Source organism: Nicotiana tomentosiformis, chromosome 12, assembly GCF_000390325.3.
Source record: "Nicotiana tomentosiformis chromosome 12, ASM39032v3, whole genome shotgun sequence".
Classification (NCBI taxonomy): Eukaryota; Viridiplantae; Streptophyta; class Magnoliopsida; order Solanales; family Solanaceae; genus Nicotiana; species Nicotiana tomentosiformis.
The window spans coordinates 10,996,976-11,019,316 of record NC_090823.1 but is presented as its reverse complement, the minus strand read 5'-3'; the positions used below and the strand labels follow the sequence as shown (position 1 = coordinate 11,019,316).

The 22,341-nt window shown below is 35.4% G+C and overlaps 1 protein-coding gene across 1 annotated transcript; it reads right to left on the bottom strand.

The window, feature by feature from the left end:
- Window positions 1–1,975: 1,975 nt before the first annotated feature.
- On the bottom strand, window positions 1,976–7,033 carry LOC104099558 (uncharacterized). Its single transcript, XM_070192308.1, has 4 exons — window positions 6,726–7,033; window positions 5,903–6,037; window positions 5,606–5,810; window positions 1,976–2,275 (listed from the first exon to the last, which is right to left on the bottom strand). The coding sequence occupies exons 1-4, from the start codon at window positions 6,912–6,914 to the stop codon at window positions 2,226–2,228; spliced, it is 579 nt and encodes a 192-aa protein (XP_070048409.1). The 5' UTR covers window positions 6,915–7,033; the 3' UTR covers window positions 1,976–2,225.
- Window positions 7,034–22,341: the final 15,308 nt, after the last annotated feature.

Here is a 22,341-nt window from a genome sequence, read left to right as displayed (position 1 = left end):
TGCATATAAAATAATTGTCAAAGAATATAGTAGTAGATAACAATATAATGCACGTGCGTAAAAACTTGTTATAGTTAAATATGTAGATAAATTGAACTTTCATTGAAGCTACGAATTGTCAGCAGTTTTTCTAAATGAAACAATATTGAAAAAGTAAATAGATTGGAGGAGTTGATTTCTTTTACACAAAATAATACTTAATACAAATAAGGAACGAAGATGATAATACTAGTAAATTTAAATGTTGAGAGAGAAAAGTTTAAAGCTTTTCACCTTAGTACTACTTTAATGTTAAGCACAGAGCCTTTGTCCGCGATTTTCAGCAAAAAACTCAGAGCTTAATTAAGACTTAAGAGGTAAAACTTTAAAAGGCTGACATATATTTGACTTGGTTAAAGTAGTTTGACTTGGTTCCAAATTGAATTAAATTGATTTAAAAGGTTGACATGTATTTGATTTGGTATTGACACTTAATGTATATAATATATATATACATTAAATTAGTTTGCGATTCTTTTTTGAGATTTAATATTATATATATATATATATATATACAAAATAATTTAAAATATTAAATAATTTTTAGGAGATTAGCTAAGTCATATTTGCGATCCTTTCTTGGAATTAATGCTCAGTTCAAATCATTGCAAGGACTACTTTCAGAAAGATTTTGATTACTTTCATCAACTATTTGAGACTTCTTAGGACGAATTTCATGTCTTCTCATTATCCTCGTCTCTTCTTCAATCTCTCAGATAAAGAGCAACAAAAGTGCCGGATAAGCGTTCCAAGTTTGGCTATTTTCACAAAAAGAATTGACTAAATTTTAGCTCACAACTGTTGACAAGATTATATTAGGTATTAATGTACCAATAACAAAAATATTTCAGGCAACAGTAAAGAAATGTTTTTGCCAATTTATTTATAATTTGGTAGCTTGCTGCTTAAAATCTCGGATGAATTTGGTTTCGATAGTAGTAGAGAATCCATCCCAAGGTTCAATGTCAAAATTATTAATGCTTTGTCATTTTTAAATTTAATACATATAATATATTTTATTCATATAGATTTATTCGACTTTTTTCAGTTTCCTTTTAGAAAAACTAACACATACAACGAAACATCAAAAGTAAACTTCTGGTCATTTTTTATTTGAAGGGTCATAAGTTTAGAAAAACCAACGTGAAAAATTCATAATAAACTCCAAAATCCTAAAGATTATTCAAAGCAAAAATATTTATGGAGCTTTCTGCTTTTACAATAGTATATGTATACCCCTTCATCCTTAACCAGATGTCTCAGCTTCAAGCCATAAGTTTAAGGTTGCTTTACCCCCAATATGCAATTTTTCGGCACAAATCCAAATTTAGTTAGGCTTCAATTCAGATACAGAACAATAACAACAACAACAATAACAATCCCATTGTATTCCCATAAGTGGGGTCTGAGAATGGTAGTGTGTACGCAAGCCTTACCCCTGCCTAGTGAAGATAGAGAGATTATTTCCAATAAACTCTCGGCAATGCGGATACAGAACACCTAGATATAATTTTTTTTTATTAGGAAGCACTTTATCCCAATATACAATTTTTCGGCATGAATCCAAATTTAATTAAGCCCCAATAAGAATAAAGAACACCGGGTGAGAAATAAATAAATAAAAAAAAAGCTATTGGGTACCGAAGTTAAACATGTTTCATGTAGAAATGACACTAGCTAGTCGGTCTAGAGGGCTATTACTCGTGATTAGAATAAAATTTAAGGCAAAGTATAGACATCTCCCTGAAGTAGGCCACTATTTTCATTTAGCTACTTCAACTGAGTCTTGTACCTTTAGATACCCCAACCTCACTCAATATGTGTCTAATAAACAACTTGGAGCAGTATAGTATAGGCCAATTTTAGAGAGCCAAAAATTAACCAAAATAGTGTACTACCATAGATCAAAGCGAAACAACCAACCATCTACAGAGGATTTCTCAACACCAAGTTACTCTAATAAAAGCTTCATCGTCAAACATAACCAGAATCATATCAGAACACATTTTTCCTTGTCTTAGTAATAAAACACAGATAACCCTACGTTCTTAAAGACATAACTAGGAGCGTAGATGACAAATCACAACACTTTTTTTTTTTCATGTCTTAGTAATAACACAACTAAATGACACTACATTCTCAATAATAATTAAGATGGTAGATAAGAGTTTAAAGAGAGGACTAGGTCACTGCATAGCTTTCACATCAACATTGGAATCCGGAGGCCGCTCACCACCTGCCAAAAATAAAATGATAATTACAACAAAGAAAAGCAGAGCAGGGCAGACCCAAAATAAATTTAAAGCATCAATTTTCTCATCTTTCTGTATATAAAACAATTTGGAAGTTCCAAACTGCACAAAGCAAACACCTTGAAAGCTTGACCAGAAAATGCAAACAATTTGGAAGTTCCAAACTGCACAAAGCAAACACCTTGAAAGCTTGACCAGAAAATGCAGACCTTGTGATCGAGTAGACAAGTTGCAACGACAAGGGAGTTGAATGTTTTAGGTATAACATTATTTTGATGTGAAACAAAACTTCTGTCCTACTAAAGAATTTTCCAAAGGAACCTAACTATACTACGCGAAAACAGACTTTACCCACGAAGTCGCCACGAAATCAAGGGTTTTTCGTGACATGTAGTTGCATGAAAAGTAAAGAGTTTAGACCTGAAAAGTAGTCACATGTCATCGAGACTATAGGCTAAATTTTTGTCCCCTGAAAACGAAATATTTTGAAATATTCGGCATGGAAAGTTTTCGTGGTGACCTGCCGAAAGTCACCAAGATAGGCATTTGGGGCGACCTAGTCCCTTCGTTTGGTCCTTGTTTCCAGTTAAGCTGGAATCTTTTCGCTAATGCAAGAAGCTCTTGCAATGAATCATGTACTCTTTGAGTAATTTATAACATCAGATTCCCTAGGTTAGAAAACAGTTTTCGTGAGAATCTGAATGAGTAATCATTTCCTGGTAGAAAAGAAAAAATGAGATGGGAAAAGAAAAGCTACACATTCTCTTAGTTCTACTCTTGAATGAATTGTTTTTTTTCTTCAGTACCAAAAGATCCTTGCCATCATCAAGAAGGAAAAAAAAGTGGAGATCTTTCATTTGGTTCTAGGAGGGTATAATCATGATGAAAATGAAAAAAAAAATTGCCCGTCAAGGACAAGCTCAAACTCATAATAAAATGAGAAATTTTTGACAAAAGACAGATAGAAATACACATTTATAGCAAAGAGAGGGAAATGTTATGAGGAAAGACAACAACAACAACCCAGTGTAATCTCACTAGTGGGGTCTGGGGAGGGTAGTGTGTACGCAGACCTTACCTCAACCCTGGGTTAGAGAGGCTGTTTCCAATAGACCCTCAACATCCTTCCCTCCAAGAACTCCCCACCTTGCTCTTGGGGTGACTCGAACTCACAACCTTTTGGTTGGCAGTGGAGGATGCTTACCATCAGAGCAATCCACTTTGTTATGAGCAAAGAGCTTTTTAAAAAAAAAAAAGAAAAAGAAAAGAAAAGGCAGCCCGATGCACAAAGTATCCCGCATTCACGTAGGATCCGGTGAAGAGCCGTATCCCAAGGGGTGTGATGTAGACAGTCTACCCTGATGCAAGCATTAGTGGCTTCTTCCACGCTCGAACCCGTGACGTACAGGTCACACAGAGGCAACTTCACCGTTGCTCCAAGGCTCCCCTTTAATTTATGAGGAGACAGTGTTCCTAAAAATTGTTATTCATGGGAGACTTGTAATGTTTCTACCTGAGCAACATCAAAACTGCAGCTAAAAGTGATTTTCTAATTCATTTCTTAACACAACAAAGAATAACACATATCACAACAGCATTGATCAATGCAATCATGTGAACTCTCTCATAAATAAGAATATTCAAAAGGGCACTTATAGTTATAGTAAAGTGAAAAAATGAAGATACAATTTCTAAGTACTAAATTCCCCAGATCAATTTGACCATAATACGAAGAAAGAGGCTAAGTCTAATTCTATAAGATCCTCGAAAGCTTTGTGGTTCTCTTTTTGTGTACATACAATTAAAATGTATTATGAAGTTTCTCTATAATGATATTGTACTATGAAGTGTTGTGTACTCTATATCATGACTTTTATCAATGAAAAGTTCATAAAAGACTTACTGAGAAATGCCTGCAAATCGGTGATGGTCGCTGGGATATTGTTGGGCAAACTAATAGGAACATACAGTTGATATAAATTAATTAAAATGAAATTGGTATTTGGGGCAACCCGCAGGCGCCACCAAATGTATGCTACAATAAACCAATAAATACCCATGACCACATAGGATCGCCGCTACAGAGGTTTATTTGTGGCGACTAGGGCTGCCACTGAAAAGGAATGTTTTTTTGTGGCAACTGATGTCGCAGCTAATATACACTATTACACAAGTCGCCACTAAAAGCTACTCAACTATAGCGACTGCAAAGTCGCCACTAAAGGTCATTCGAGGCAAGTTTTGAGCTTCAGTAATGACTTAGTTGGCACAAAAGCCCTCATTTCTTGTAGTGCAATTAGACGAGGTAAGGTCAGAGACAGCTAAAAGAGCCATCAACAGTCCAAGACATCACACTCAGCTGCACCCACGACTTTTATGCACATGGACATGAATTTTCAAGAATCTCAAGTCTCCATAGCAAAAGAAGGCTATGCATTAGATTTCGAAATTGTGAAAGAGACCAAAGACTTCAAAATGCCTTTGTGAGTTCCGATACAGACCAAACAAATATATCCACCAAGCCAGATCAAACCACGAGTATCGAAATAGTCCAAAATGCCAGTTGCTTGGGAAGCCATTTTGATAGAAAGATATTCCACAAAGATGATTTCACTTAAGTTGGTCTTTGATGAGCTAAAACATCACGGAGATGTTAATTATTTGATGTTAAACTTATCGTCAATTGGACTACTGATACTTTTTTTGGTGACCCAGAAACTCGCGTGGCCGCCAACCCTTACCCGCAGCCTATAAAGGAAGCGAAGCTCTTAAAAGTGAATAAGATAACATCCTTGCTGCTAAATAACTAAAGATCAGAATGCATCTATTTTCATTCTCTCTCTCATTTAACAATATGGAAAGAATGCATGATGTTGGTTGGGTCTGACAACGAAGATTTGAGCAGTTATCCTTTTGGTGCACTGGATGTTGCCGGCAAGCACACACAATAATAGCAACATAATTTTTACAATATTGGCAATAAATTTTGGCATATTCGAATATAACAGATCCAAATGGAGTGAAATGGATAGCAATACGACGGACCTCAGGATTGAGGCATAGTTGTTGTAATTTGGTGTGTAGCAAAATGCACATGCATAAATTAATGGGTAGTAACATACACCACACCACCACCACCACCACCCCCAAAAAAAAAAAAACACATGCCGGTCAATGCAAGAAAAAACCCCCACAAGGGACAAGGTAATCCTAAGAGCGCACAAATATTGGAAGTTTATTTATATTTAGCATAATCACGTTGCATATATAAGATTGTAAGTAACAAGGGAGAAGATGCATATTAAAAGGTTTACCTTCACCACTGGATTGTTTCTTAAGCCTGCAAAATATAATTTCTTTGTCTCCATCAATTCCCCACCATGCCAATGTTTGAAAGGTCTTTACAGCATCAGAAGCAGCAGCATCAGCATCCCTGGCTTGAAAGGTGATACGACACCAAAACCCAGCAGCAAGTGATGTGTTCACAGTCAAATTTTTGACAAATTCGTACCGTTTATTCTAACAAATAGAAGAAAGCCAAATTAAAAGGGGCAGACAAAATAACATTTTTCTCCAAGGATAATGCGATTATATAAGAAGGTTTTACTTACATTCTGTGAATTGAAATCATCAATGGCCATGTGAGACAGCTCGGTATATCTTGGGATGTTCTCGAAACCCCATTGTGGATTAATTGGAGCTACCACACTAACCTCCAATGGCAAACCCAAATTGATATCAAACCCCTATTTTGCATAATACACGAACAAAAAGGACAAATCAAAAAAAAAAAAAAAAAAAACTAGACAAGTAGAAAAAGCACACATCCAATGGTGTGGTCTAGTAGTCAATGAAGTGGAATGAGAACCATGAGGTCTCAGTTTCAATAAGTCTAGCGGATTAGACTAAACCGACACCTAATAGGGTAATAAATTTAGTCACATCACCCTTCATCAACAGATTCCTTGCATGAACTTACTGTTGAGTAGGAGTTCAAGTCTAAAATAAAGTAAAACTACAGAGACCTACACGTCGTCTAAAGTAAACTAAACCTAAAAAGACCTCATATATCTACAAGAATACTGTATATTTTACATTGGCATTAATTGTTAGCTCTACTGTTTGAGACAGTCAAGGAATCAAAAATTGCTTGAATCGACTTGTTTTTGGTACAAATATCAGACATTTACCGATATGCTTGCAGAAAAACACAAGGTGATTTCTTACCATTAGGGCCGAGTCAAAAAATAAATAAAAAACATGCATCAGACGAATAAGTACGAAGGGTTATCTACGGGCTCAACCTAACTAGTAGCTTTCGTCCAAATGTTGTATTTGTATTTAGAAATTCATGAAATAAGTAAAAAAAATTAAATTCAATAATTATCCTAGAATTTAGAGGTCTTAAGTATGAAAGGAGGGCAGGGTACGCACCTCGCTCTCATCCACCTGCCGATTATATTCCTCCCGAAGTTTCCGGGACATACTGCGACCGTCGACATACATACCATAATCGTGATCAGAATCAGAATCAGAATCAGCGACATTTGACCCAACTACTCCATTACTACTCTCCTCTTCCAACTTTTTTTTCCCTCGGCCATCATTCTCTGGAGGTGCCATCTGCAATCGGAATCGGAAGCTGCTGAAAATGTGAGAGATATTCTTCTTAACCCTAACCCTAGAAACCTCTTTCCCAAATTTTATAACGTTGCCATATATTTCGCTGGCAAATTTATGTTGAGTTAAAAGAAAAATAGAAACATGTCATAATATTTGTTGTATGGCTATAACATATTTAAAATTGGGATTTTTTAGTTTCTATACAGCATTTCAAACTTTATTACGAAAAATATCCATGTTTATGAATTTACCCGACCTAAACACAGTTTATCTACAAAATCTATACATTTGTTTAAACTAGAATCCTTTCTGCGATAGTCTTCCTTATTTAGGTGCGAGATTTTTGAGATCGCTTAGAAATTTTACTGACGTAATTCTCGCACCAATTATGAATGCAACATATTCATAGAATCCTTCTATTACGCAAATTTGCTACAATCGAATTGAATTTCACGACATAATGTCAAAATTAGCGATTATGCTTCAACTCAATGGGCGGTGGGATAGCGTTGGGAGATACAAAGATTTTGATGTTGACGGAATTGTTGTTAATGACGATTCAAATTATAGTCAATTGAACGCAATTGCAGAGCATCTAATGATCGATACCTCCACAAAAATCATCGAAATCAAATACACTGTCAATGAACGTTGTCCTCCAATGGAAATTCAGAGCGATATGGGAGTGCGAGTGTATATGGAGACGAAAAAGGAAAATAAAAACTTAGGAGTGTATCCGTTGTGTATAACCGTGCGTGATTTTGATTTGGAATGCAGTATGTCGAATGCGCGCACAATTACAGGTTTGTTCTATTTTTCTAATGCTGATGTTTTTTCAATTTCAAGTATTTTACAATTTTACTACAATTTTACTACATAACAAATATAGTTCAACTGTTATGTCTCTACAAGTATTATTTCAAATACTGAACACATGAATATACATAGATCTGAATTGCTATACTTTTAATTGAGTGCGTGTTCTTCTGATTATCGTAATACTAACATGGTACAATTGTCAAGCAATCGTAACACAATTGGAGAAGTATCATGAACAATGAAGTTGATTGATATGCAAACATCTCCGGCAATTGTGGAATATGAAAGTATCATCATAACAGAACATACGCCAAATGTAATTGAAGTTAGCTCAAGTTTACCAAGACAAGCAAGCAATTGTTAGTGCAATGAAGCATTATTATGTCATGCATAAGTTTCAATTTAGGGTGAAAAGGTCTAGTGAAAGAAGGTATGAACATTTTATTTGTCAAATTCATATTGTGGATAAGTTGTAGTTTTTTTGTATATAAATTGTTTAAGATAAGTTTTTGTGCATAAATAGCCTCGTATTTTGTAGCTACAATTTTCATAATATTTTTTGAATTGTTTTTATTCTGTAGCTACTACCTCGTATGTGTTGGTGACAATTGTACGTGGCACTTCAAGTCCACCAGCATAAATGAATTAGCATTATTCAAGGTTCAAAAATTCAATAGCTTGCACACATACTCTTTGATGGACAACACATACATACAACGCAAACCAACTGCCATGGTAGTTGGCAGCATGGTGATGCCAAAATATGCAAATCCTAAGACAATATACACACCAAAAGACACACAAACTGACATGTTGTCGGGTCATGGTGTGAACTTAACATACATACATACAAGCTTGGAGAGCAAATGAAAAGGCTTTGGATTTTTTGAGAGATCATCTTGCTGATTCCTACAGCCGATTGCAGAGTTTTTTGTATATTCTGGAGAAGACTTATCCAGGTCGGTAGTGAAATTGTAGAAGACTGAAGATGACTGTTTCTTGTATGCATGTGTTGCACTTAGTACGTCCATCAAAGGATGGGAGTATTGTAGGCCAGTTGTAGTAGCTGATGGCACATTCTTGAATTCGGCATATAGGGGAATCATGCTAACAGCTAGCACAATGGATGCAACAGGTAATCTAATTATAAAAATATTATTAGAAAGTTGTTTTGAGACTAGATTTTTTATATTCTTAAGTTTTATTACAGAAATTGAATTTCTTTTTGCCACATGTGTGGTAAGTAGCATATTATCACTAGCATACGCCGTTGTTGATTCAGAAGATGGCGCATCATTGAGGTGGTTTTTTGAGTAATTCAAACATGCATATGGTGAAAACCCAAATATGTGTGTTGTTTCGGACTAGAATGAGAGTATCTTGAATGCAACATCTATTTTTTATACCGACATACCACATTATGCTTGCATGTGGCATATTTGGACAAATGTAAGGTTAAAGTTCAAGAAGGGTCATTTAAAGTTAAGCGAATTGTACTTTGCCACGGCACGATCATACACGCTTGATGAATTTTATCAAAGAATGTCAAAGATTGAAGAGATCGGCACACATGTTAAAGCATACCTATACGATATTGGCTATCACGTATGGTCTCGGATACATGCTATAGTGAACATATGGTGGACAATGACATCAAACATTGCCGAGTCATTGAATGCGGTAACCAAAGATGCAAGAGAGCTGCCCGTAGTAGAACTATTAGAGTACATGATGACTATTCTTGAACGTTGGACTAATGAAAAGTTATTGAATGCAAAGAGTACATTCACATACCTTAGGAAAAAATACAACAAAGAGTTGGAGAACAACATGACATTATCACAGAAGATAAGAGTAAGTTATAGCCAATAACATCAAATCATTGATTCCATCAAACTAAATATATACTGTTAATTGTAGAAAAGTTGTTGTATAATTGTAGTTATTTTGTTTTATATTTGTTGCTGACAACTTGTTGTGTGTTTGTAATGAAATTATAGGTGAGGGTTTCAACAGATTACATACATACTGTGATAGATGATGTGAAGCGCTTCATTATTTGCCTTGCATAAACACTGCTCCAATGCCTTCACCTGAAGCATCAGTTTCTATTACAAACTCCTTAGAGAAGTCGGGCAATGTTAGAACATGAGCATAGGTAATAGCCTTCTTCAAATCTTCAAAGGCTTCAGTAGCCAATGAATTCCAAACAAAGCTCCCCTTTTTGAGTAAGTCATGCAGTGGTCTAGAAATCAAGCCATAGTTCTTGATAAACCTTCTGGAGTACACAGTAAGACCAAGGAAACCCATAAATCCCTTCAATGTGTTTGGTTGAGACCAACTCCATACAGCTGACACCTTCTGTTGGTCCATGGCCACTCCCTCATTACTGATGACATGGCCCAAATAGTCTATCTGTGTAACTCAAAAAGCACACTTGTTTTTTTTGACAAACAACACATGAGACCTTAATATCTGGAAAGCCTCCTCTAAATGAATCATATGATCTGACCAGTTGGAACTATAAATGAGTATATCATCAAAGAAAAACAAAATGGATTTCCTAAGATAACGATGAAAGACCTGGTTCATGAGACTCTGAAAAGTGGAAGGAGCATTAGTCAAACCAAAGGGCATTACCATATATTCATAATGACCATGGTGAGTCCTAAATGTTATTTTAGGAATGTCATGTTCAAACATCCTAATTTGATGATACCCCGACCTTAGATCTAACTTTGAAAAATACTTGGCTCCATGTAATTCATCTAACAGCTCCTTAATAACAGGAATTGGAAACTTATCCTTTACTGTACTGTTGTTCAACTCCCTATAATCCACACACATTCTCCATGTTCCATCCTTCTTCTTTACCATTACAATTGGAGAAGAGTAGGGACTGGTATTGTGATTTATCACCCCAGAACTCAACATCTCATCTATCATTTTTTTAATCTCATCTTTCTGAATAGCTGGATATCTATAGGGACTCTTGTTTATTGGAGCAGTACTTTCTTTTAGAACAATCATGTGATCATGTTCCCTTGAAGGTGGTAGTCCCTTAGGTTCCTCAAATATGTCCTTGTACTTTCGCGGATTCAAGTCTAGTTCTGCTGTCTTTTCTTGGTCTTGGTCTTGGCCTACTAGTGAAAACAACCGAGCAGCTTCACTTGAATTCCCTTCTACTAGTACCCCCACTGATATCATGCATAACTCTGCTGGCTTAGCAAGAATCTTATCCATTCTTCCTTCTTGAATTAACTTAGCAGCAGGAGGTTGAATCCCCCATAGAGAGATCTTCTTGCCCATGATAGTGAACTCCATTTTGAGTTTCCTGAAATTCCATAGGATATCACCTAAAGTGATCAACCGTTGGATGCCCAGAACCATATTACATCCCCCAATAGGCAATACAAGCATATCAAAGTCAAATGAGACTCCTTGCATCTTTCACACCAGGTTTTTGCAAACATAATGACTTTACACCTTATTACCATCAGCTATTGATACTGCAAAAGGAGCTTTGGCAGTCAGAACACACCCTAACTTCTTGGTAGTGTTGAGATCCAAGAAATACTGGGTACTGCCAGTATCAATAAACACATGATCTGCCTTCCATTTGACTGACATTATCACCCGCATGGTCCTAAAATCATGTGTACCATTCATGGCATGCACATATACATGAGGTAGTATAGACCCATCTGCATCAGTTTCTAGGCCTTGGGCTAACATGGTTAACAACTCTGCTGGATCCAACATGACATCTTCCTCTACTTCCACCATTCCCTATATTTCTTCAACTTCCATAGAGAAAAATGCTTTTTCTTCTTGCACACATGTCCCATAGTGTATTTCTCATCACAATGGAAACATAACTTCTTGCTTCTTTTTTCCTCCATCTCAGCACTAGTCAAGAGTTTAGGATTTTTGTAGGTTGGTTTAGAACTGCTAGGGTAAGAAGGTTGTTATTTTGGAAAAGTTTGAGAAGGTTTAAATGGCAGGTAATTCCCTCCTTGAGGAGAGAAAGATGCATGCTGAAATCTTGGGATATTTCTAGGGGTAGGAAGGATGACATTAGAAGAAAAAACTTGTTTCTTCACTTCTAATGTTTGCTCTTGAATTCTGGCTAAACTAATGGCTTTGGCTAGAGACCTAGGACCTAGCATCTTACCAGGCAGACCAATTGTTTGTTTCAAACCCCTTAGGAAACAACTAACAATATACTCCACTTGCAACTCGACTCTATTAAGTAATTCATCAAAATTATCTACATAATCTCGAACAAACATTACCTGCATGAGATCCTTGAAATCACCCATGGGATCATTAAAAAGTTCAGCACCAAATCTGGCATAGAGACATACATACTCTCCCCATCGAGGCCATTCCCTAGTCACCCTAGACTTCATGAAACTTTGATGCCATTGCAATGCTCGACCCTCCAGTTTGCACGAAACTAATTTGACCTTAGATTCCTTAGGAGTTTCATCCACATCATAGAATTGCTCGCATTTGTACAACCAATCTTTTAACCCAGTCCCATCAAACCTAGAGATAGCCACATCGACTTGATAATTTATGACAGAATTTGGATTCTCAACAGGTGTGGGAGCTCGAGCTTCTATCCTTTCTTCATTCTTATCCAAAACTGGGCCATTTTGGACAGGATTTCCCCCATTATTCATCATCATTCTTTTGATCTCCTCCAAGGCTTGAGCCATTCTCGACTCTACAGAATTGGTCAATTCTGTTACAGAATTGACCACAGTGTCCATCGATCCTTTGGGAGCATCAACATCCTTGCGTAATTCCGCCATGCGAGTACTGTGATCGCCCATTTCCCACCCAAGTAATCACTCGCTCTGATACCAATGATACGTTCCAGCATACTATCGAGCTAAGAAAAGATAAAGAAGAGAAACCTAAAGAGTAAAAATAGAAGAATTACTCTTGAACAGAATCTCTAGACTCAATTGTGAGTTGAGTGTTAATGAAAGAGAAGAGAGAAGACCAGTTTATTGATATTAAACTTCACAAAAACTGAACAATACATCAGTATGAATCAAAACTATATACTAATACATTTGGCGGGAAAGTTAGTTATCACTAACTTTTGGAAGCCACATGCCTAACAACCTTCCAACTACCTCTAACAAACTCTAACTACCCAGCTTATTATTCCTTGCGTGAGCTACTGATTTAACAACTAACTACTGATTTAGTAATTGAACTAATAGGATCGTAACACTTCACTGTCTCTTCCCATCGTCGTGCGCCCCTGGACCCCTTTGAACTTCTTTGCGAGTCTGCAAAAGGAATAAATGAAGTGATAAGATTTGTGAAGCATGATAGCTATAGTTACTATATGCAATACTGTAGAGTCAATTTCAAGAAAGAAAGAAACATTCGTAGGACAACTCATAGAGCATAAAGTTGGAAAGCGAGCTCAACGGACGACGAGATTAATTTTAGAAAACTATTGTGGTCCATCTGGAAGTTGTTCTGCTTCAAACATTTTATATGTTGTATATTTAGATGTCTAATTTCCAATAACTCAAACCGTTTGCAATTTGGAGGCTCCTAGCTCAAGATACGAATCTGAAAGCTTACTGCAGCTAGGTCGCATTTTGAGAATTTTTTGTTTCTAACCCAAAAAAGGGATATGCCATGATATTCATATGAGATGCAGCTCTATGAGTTTACTTTCTAACGGCTCCAACAGATCGTAATTTGGAGATTCCTATCCCAAGATATGATTTTCTTTACCTAGAGTGCACAAATCTGGAAATCAAGTGTAGCAAATGTCAGTTGCAACTTCAAAATATTATGGCGGACGTTCTGAAAGGATTTTTGCCATGGCATTTATAGATATTGTGAGTTTCAGAGTTTTATTTCCAATAGTACAAATAGCCCGCAATTCCAACACCCGAAGCTCGAAATATGAATTTCTCAATGAGAGTGCATAAAGCTGAAACGCAGCAAGGTAGACATGAGGAGCAACTTCAAAATAATGTTGCGACCAATATAAAAGGAGTTATACCACTCTATTTTCAGGTGTTGCAGGTCTCAAACTTGTCTTTCTAAAAGCATAGATGGCTCGAAATTTGGATATTCCTAGTTTGAGATATGCACTTTCCAATAACAACATACAATACTATAAATTCGAAATGATAGACTTGCGCATCGCCTTCGAAGGTTCATTCTGACTTGTCCTGATGGAATTTGGCCCTAAATTAGGGGTATGTTGCTGTGGTGCAAGTTTTGAATTTTGATTATGTAGAACCAAGCGGATTGCAGTTTGGACACTCCTAGGTCGGGATATGATTTTTCTAATGAGAGAATGAAATGCCATAAGGTCAAAGCAGCAGAGATGCGCCAAGTGCTTTCTAGCCGAAGTTGGAAAGGCGTACTCCAGTTGTCTTCCTCGCGAAATTGCAAGGACGTGATGTGGTATATATTGCGCTCTCCAATGATAAAATATAGTCTCACTGAGCCACCAAGAGTTGGGATTTCGTCGCCGGGGTTGAAAAGACACTTCATGTGTCTTTTTCGCCAGGCCGCAACAAAGAGATAAGTGTTTCACTGCAAATCATATAGGCATCTCGTGCATCTCGTTAGGGATATCAAAAACCGTTGGTACTCTCGCAAAAGCCTGCAAAAGAAAAATATTTTGAAAATCCTCGACGCCAACAACACGAAGTTTCTGTAGATACGGTGCCAATAGCACGATGATTCAGCAACATGGCACTTCAGTTTGACATAAAAAGACATTGGAAGCAGCACAACAGTCTAGTTCAATATGGATGTATCGGTGCCCATAGCACACAACTTTAACTTGCGGTAAAATTTTGGTCTTGAACAACGATCTCCATTGCTCAAAGTTTGCACATTTGGCTTCTCATGCTGGCGGATTCTTTCAATATGGATTAATTCTAAATAAAGAAGCAATACAAGAAGAACAACTCCATCCCCAAATTATTGCATGGCGCGCGCTTGGTTGCTTCTAGTTCTCTTTTCTACTTGTTTAGATTGAATGATCTTCTACATAAGGAAAAAAAATCGCAACAAAGAGACGAATGGTTCGCTCGCAATGCATCTTCCTACGGACATCAAGATCTCTGAAAGTCTCTCAAAATCCTGCAAAAGAAAATATTTTGGGAGTCTTCGGTGCCAATAGCACGACGTTTCAGCAACACGATACTTCAATTTCACAATATCGATGCAGACGACATGAAGCTTTTGATTTCACATTATTGATTGGTGTCAACGATGCAAAGCTCAGTTCAAAAACCAATGCTTCATGGGCTATAGCTGATTTCATTTAGTGGTTCTGCTGCTTCATGAATATTTCTCCACAACCCCACGTTCTAAGAAAAGAAAAGAAGAAAAAAGGTTAGCATGAGTAACAAAAAGTTCGATTAAAACTAATCAGCATGGAAAGGGAGGTTAAAATTTGGGAGCCTCATTAATCTCTAGCCTCGACCATGAGTTAGGTCGTTGAGTATCTGAAACTAGAAGTTCCACCAGCCACACACAAGCAATAAAGACAACGGCACGGAGCTTTCACTCAGCAACAAGAACCGGTGTCAGTGACACAACGCTTCAATACGGATGGTGAGCATTGTGACATGCACTTCTCCGTCAAATCTCGATGGATCGTACGCTTCATGCACCTTTTCGCCTACAAAAAAAAGGAGTGTAGATCATCCACTTCTTCTCATGATGTGGATTGGAGAACTTACAATGTATATCTTCTCCAAACCTGCAAAACAAAAAAAAGGAAAAAGAAGTATGCTGCCCGAACAATCATCTCGATTTCAGCGCTTGATTCAAAGGTTTGTTGCGACTGGATCAAAAAGGCTGGAGCTTCGAGTTTTATAGATGTGGTATATCTCCGAGTCTTCTTCCCAACGGTGTAAACAGCTCGTAATTTGGATACTCCTATCTCGAGATATGCAATTTTTAGCAAGAGCGTGCAAAGCTAAATGAGCCAACATGTCGGAACTCGTGTTCTAGATTCAGCAAATTATCTGGGAAAACCTAGGAACATCCTAACTATAATTTCTACATATGTTGTACTCCACGAGTCTAATTTTCAACGCCACAAACGGCTTGTGATTTGGATGCTCCTATCTCGAGATACCACTTTTTTCGCCTAGAGTGCGCAGAGCTGTGAGATCAGCGGGTTAGACGCGTAGATCAACTTCAAAAATAAATTTCAGACAATCCAGAAGGAATTTGGCTGTTAATTTTTTATATGTTGGATTTCTTTGTGTCTAGCATCAGTAAAATCAAGCAGCTTGCTATTTGGACGTTCCAACAACGAGATATGACTCTTTTTGTGAAGGCGCGTCTGCAAAATCAAACATGGCAGAATCTGAAGCGAAGATTTAAAATCTTACCTGAGATGATACAGAAGGTATTTTGCTCCTATTATTAGATATGTTGTAGCCCTTTATGTATACTTTCTGAAGAATTGAGAGGCTCTTGATTTCGACACTCGCACACCATAGTATGACTTTTTTGGAGAGAGTGTGCGATGGTGTCAACATTACAGGGCAGGCGAGTAGATCATTTTCGAAATTTAACTCCAGCTGATCCAGAGAAGGAGTTTGGATCTGATTTTCTTTTCGATACTTTGGCCCACTCTACGTCTAGTTTCTATAGAATTAGGCCGCCCATGATTTGGACTCTCCTATGGTGAGATGTGAATATTTCACCGCAAGTGCGCAAAGGTGAGAGACAACTTCTCTCCAAGAATTTTGCACTGTGAAAACATACACCAAAGGATGGCTGCTTAAATAGGTGGCGTTAAGTATTCTAATTCTTATGTGAATTATTGGCCGAGTTGTTTCCATCCTAAGATACAATTCAAGTTATGGCAAAGTTAATGATGAATCTTGCACAATACATGCCAAGTTTGGAAAAGGGATCTAACAAAGTCTGAGTTATAAATGAACAAAACAAGGAGTTAGAATCCTAGTAGAAGAAAAAACGTTACCTTGCCCTACAAGGTCGAGAAATAGTTTTTCCTTGTTTTCTCTTGGTGAAAATGGAAAGAGGTCTAACGTGAGACAAACATGGAAAATAGTCTCACAATTTGCAAGAATTTTCCATTACTATAGTTTGCAATTGCTACTTCCAAACCAAATTACATTGCACACACGTGTTCTACACGCGAAGTATTGGAAGGTTAATTTTTGCTTGGAGCTTGTATTTAGCACTTCACATAAATGTGCAACTGAATAAAAGTTCAGATTTGACCGGTAGAAGTCACCACAAGTGCTGAAACAAAAATATTAATTTTCATTGGTACTTTAAGTCTCGTCGTTCGTTTCTACAAGCCTACACTCTGACAAAGTCTTGAAGTAGGAGGCATCTGTAGACATATAAATTTATTGGGTCTAATACATATAAAATTTGGATTAAATTTAATTGTGTTAAATAATTAATTTGGGCTTTACACGTCAAATTAGTCCATTTTATTATTTTCGAGTCCAAGGTTCATTTCATCTTAAGGCCCAAACTCATGCCATTTGTCATGTGACATGACATATCTAGTCAAACTGCAAGCCAAAAGACGACGCCCCATGTTAAATGATGTGACAATCCAAATCAAAAAGCAAGAACCAACCACAGATCGCCATGTGGCTAAAATGACATAGGCCAATCAGAATCAAGCAAGAGAGTTCATATGTAGTTGGACTGTCCATCCTCTAAAACTATAAATAGAGGGGTTACATAACTCTTAGAGGACATTCAGAATTGGAGAAAAATATTCCGCAATTGGTGAAGGCATCCACAAAGAGAGAGATCAATCATCAAGTGCATAGTTCTTCAACAAATGAGTGATTAACGGAGTTCTTCCCGGAGTTCAACCCGTAACAACAAAGTGTTGCTCGACGTTCTTGATAATTAAATACATCACAAGGAGGTCTGCATCGTCCTACATTCGAGAAAGACGCTTCTCAAGCCCTCGAATCATGGAGAATTTTAGAGAGGAGAATCAAGGGATACATAGAATTGTACTCACAAATATTTATCAATAAAATCTCTTTTTCTTCATATTATTTTTGTTGCAGTTTATTTTCTGGACTACGAAAATTTGTTGCTAACAATATTGACATGTTTTGAATAAATATTGTAAGTTGGGTTATACCAAAAATTGCCTCACTAGTCGCAATTTACGAGTTGAAAGAATCATGAAGTACAGAATAACTATGTTCATAAGTTTTAATGTACTATTTTAATTATTTTCATTTTCCAAAAATTCTTCTAAGCAAATGTTATTTCCATCATTCTATTTTATTTCGTCGGCAAATTTCTTGAAATAGTTAGCAAAAAAATTTGAAATGTTTTTCTTTCGAAATGTAGTTAGCAAATTTAGATCTTTGATTTGCATAAGAGTAAAAGAAGTAAAGTATTTTTGGCAGGCACAATTTAAATTTATGCTCCAAAAAAATTTAAATAATGAGCGTTGCATTAATTAATTCATTAAAATAGTGAATACATTTTAAAAAAAAAGGTATTTCACGTCTCTTTTAAAAAAAAAAAGGAAATAATCCTATTTAGATACTAGTTGGCGTTACAAATTAGTTATGATACAAAATAGGGGTATCAGTATACCTGCATGTTAATGATACAAAATTCTGCATTGCTTAATAAGTAAACACCTCTCAGATCAAGAAGTTAAACAATATTGTTAGGGGTCGTTTGGTTTGGAAATTAAACAAGTTATCTCATGATTAACTATTTCGAAATTAGTTATCTCACCCTCTCATGAGAATAAAAAAATATTATAATCCCTGAATAACTAATTTCTGAAATTAGTTATACCACAATTTTATCTCAACCAAAAGTGAGATAAATTCATCTCAAATTTAATAGTGAGATTAATTACCAAGCGAGCCTCAGGAGTGGAAGTCACAGTGCTAGAGAATTATTGACAAATTCGAAGAAAGAGTAAAATATATTCCTGTCCACACTGAAATTTCTGTGCGGCAAATTTCGACAAACATATAAAAAGGATATGACAAAACTCGAGAACTAAAGAATACAGTGGTACGAGCCAATAGAATAGGTTCTGTTCTAGTAAAAGACCGTAATAGAATACGACAAAGCTTGTGGGATTGTTTTACCTTATTTAGACATGTCCATTTCCACTATTTAATAACTAACGATTTTCTCACACCAAAAGTTCTGAACAATTTTCTATTGACACATAAAAATTTGAACACTAACGTGAGGATATTGAAACATGATTGAGCCTTAATCTTCGTTAGTTACTTTGGTTATGTGCAGTTGCGAAGTCACAAAATTCAATAAGGGAATTCAAATCTTTATCAGTGGGTTATGTAAGAGTGTTCAAAGTCTATTTTAATCAATAACAAGTAATATTTTACCTTATATGAAGTATAATTTTTTGGCGAAGGGTGGTCAGTTGACCACCCTTGCTTGCACGTAGCTTCGCCCATGGTTATGTGGATCTATTGCTTGATTTTAATCGGTAATTGAAAAATAACCACAATTTTAAAATTAATCAAAATTTAGTTACTTTCTTATATAAAGATAAAATATGAACAAAAACACACTGAAAAAACTAAAAATATTCCAGCATAATATGCCTAAGTTCGAATTTTTTACATATGAGATTCCAACATAATGTGTTAAAATTTCATAATATGATGAAATTCCAACATAATATGCTGAAAGTTTATACGCGAGAGTTCTATAATCCAGTATATTATGCTGAAACTTTTCGTATTTCAATTAAAATAGTGATTATTTTTAATGACTTTGTACACGCCGGTTATTTTTCAATTACCAATCTAAAAATTGGCCCGCCCATGTTTTACTTTGTTTAGTTTTACTGCAGTAAGGGGGCATTTGATTTAAAAACAAGTTATGCATTACAATAACTATTTGAGAATCACCTTTACAACTTTTGGATGAATACATTAGTTATATTTTTGGTTTCGTTTCCTTCTTCCACCACGTCATATACAGGCTCCCAAGAAAGCTAATGTAAAAGAGAACAAAAATTCTTTGATGAATACACTATAATTACATGTCCAATTTAATTATCAACAAATAAATTAAAAGTAAGGGACCCCTTGAATTGCGAATATATCATCATAAAATAATATTCTTCTTTCCTTTTGAATGGGAGCCTCGTCGAACTTGTAAAATTGCTGACATGTGACCGGGAGGTCATAGGTTCAAGTCATGGAAACAACCTCTTGCATAAATACAAAATAAAACTTAGTACAATAGACCCTTGTGGTCCGACTCGTCTCCGAACCTCGCGCATAACGGAATAACCATACTGATTTTTTTCTTTAATGACAAGGAGATATTTAAACGGGACAGACAGGGCAGGGACGTACTTAAATGGGGCAAAGCAGGGCCAGGTAGGGTGGGTCAAAAACAAATTGTAAGAAACTCTTGTTTCTATAACCACGAAATTTGAATGCAGGGTCTATGGTATGCAAGAATGAGTTGCTTAATGGGCAAAGTATCAATAACTTCTTAGTTTGCTTTTATTTTTTCCTTTCTTTTTTTAATTATTTATTTGCATTTTAGTTTAATATAGGCTTAAATATTTTATTAATGCTTCAAATTAAAGTTTCAAGAACGGACAATTATCCTGTAATAGCTCTTTTGTAAAATATATTTTCTTCTCCATGCAAGTCTTTGAAATGATAATACTACAATATTTTTGACCAAAAAGAAGATAATATTGCAATATCTCCTTTTCCAATTTATATTCTGGCATTTTTCACTCTAAACTTCCCTGAAAATTTATTGAGTCAACCTAATATTTTTTCGGAGGAAGCAAAAATAGTTCTTTTGACCGATGTACTCTAATATTTTTAATTAGTTGTATAATTCCAAGTAAATAGAAATCTTATGAAGTACAAGCTTTATTTTCCCTTTAATAAAGCTTGTACTTCATAAGATTTATATTCCCTTTAATAAAATTGATAATTTGCTTGTTTGTTAAAATTCTCTTATGTTAAACAGTTATCACATTTTAAAGGTTATTAAATTTTTTTGGCATTGTTTTGTTTCACTTTTGCCCATTGTAACATTGATATTTATATTTAGACTAAATAATATTTCTTTTTTTTAATATACATAGACAACTCTTATTCACATGTTAATTTTAAATATTATATTAAAAAGGTCAAAAAATTAATAAAAATTGAATAGAATATTACAAAATAAAAAAATAAAAAATAAAGGAGAGTACTCTAAATGGGGCAGGACAAGGCTTGATACTTGATAAGGCGTGTCAGGGAAGGATAAAAGTTTGAAAAATTAGTAAATAGGACAGGGCAGGGCGGGTCAACAGCTTAGCAGGACAAAACTTATCTCGTCTCCTAAATCGTTTTAAATTGAGATTATATCTTGAATCTAAAATAGTTTAGCTTATATCGTTATAGTTGTTACCCTTTTATATATGCTTTCACAAGAAAAGAAAATTTAGAAAAATATATTTTCTCTAATTTTGCATAATTCTAGAAATTTTGTGCAATTTTCATGTTATATATAGGAATATTGGTTTTCATCTAGGATAAGTAGGTGATTTGAATTTCTTTTTTCCATTTTACTTCCCAATAAAGTTAGTTAATTTCCATTTTTTAAACTTCATATTTATCTTGGTTTTCCTAAATTAGTAAAATGAATGGAGGGAGTACGTTAAAAATAAAGGAAGAGAAGACAAAAAATAAAAAGATACTGACTTTTACAGAAACCTATGCTATGCTTCTCAGCATAAAAGCATGCAAACTTTTACAGGGACAATAAGTATTTCCTTTTCTAGCTATGCCAAAAAACTGAAAAGCACCAATTTCTGTCTTACTTAGAGCAAACTATAAGTTGAAAGACACTCCATAATTGTAAAAATAAATATATAATAATAATAATATCAGAGATTTTATTAAAAGTGTCATATCAGAGAAAGCTACTACTCCTACTTGTTTAAAATTCCAAGAGCTTTCCTTTGTTTCATTAATCTGGATCCATTTTCATTTTTTAAAACGATTGTTGTGACTGAGTTCTAGTACTCCATAAGTCCATATACACGTACTTGCTTTCAATTCCTTTGCATATTTGTTTCCAAATTAATATACTCTATTTTATCTCAAATGATGATACTGATTTTTTATAGATAAAAATTGGCCGTAATATAATTAGACAATTGATAAAAATATATTAAATGTAAAAGAAGAAAGACAAACCTAGCAATCCTTTTGCTGTGTCAAAAAAACAAGTAGCAGACTATTCTAAGGTTGTGCTTTCTTGGAGTACAAGTAAGCTCTGATTCTTATAAAAATACGTACATTTCTTACTATTAAGCTCTAATTCTTATAAAAATACGTATATTTCTTACTATTTCATAAAAGATAATTGTTTGACCAATCTTCAGTTGGAAGTTGGATCTTTCAAAGACTATGTATTCATGGCTACAGGGTTTGCGTATACGCAGACCTTGGAGCCAGGATCTCCGCGAAGGGGTTCAAGAAAAACAACTCATAACTAGTGAAAATTGAACCTATGACCTTTCAAAGATTTTGAACTCCCTTGACCACTAAGCTACACT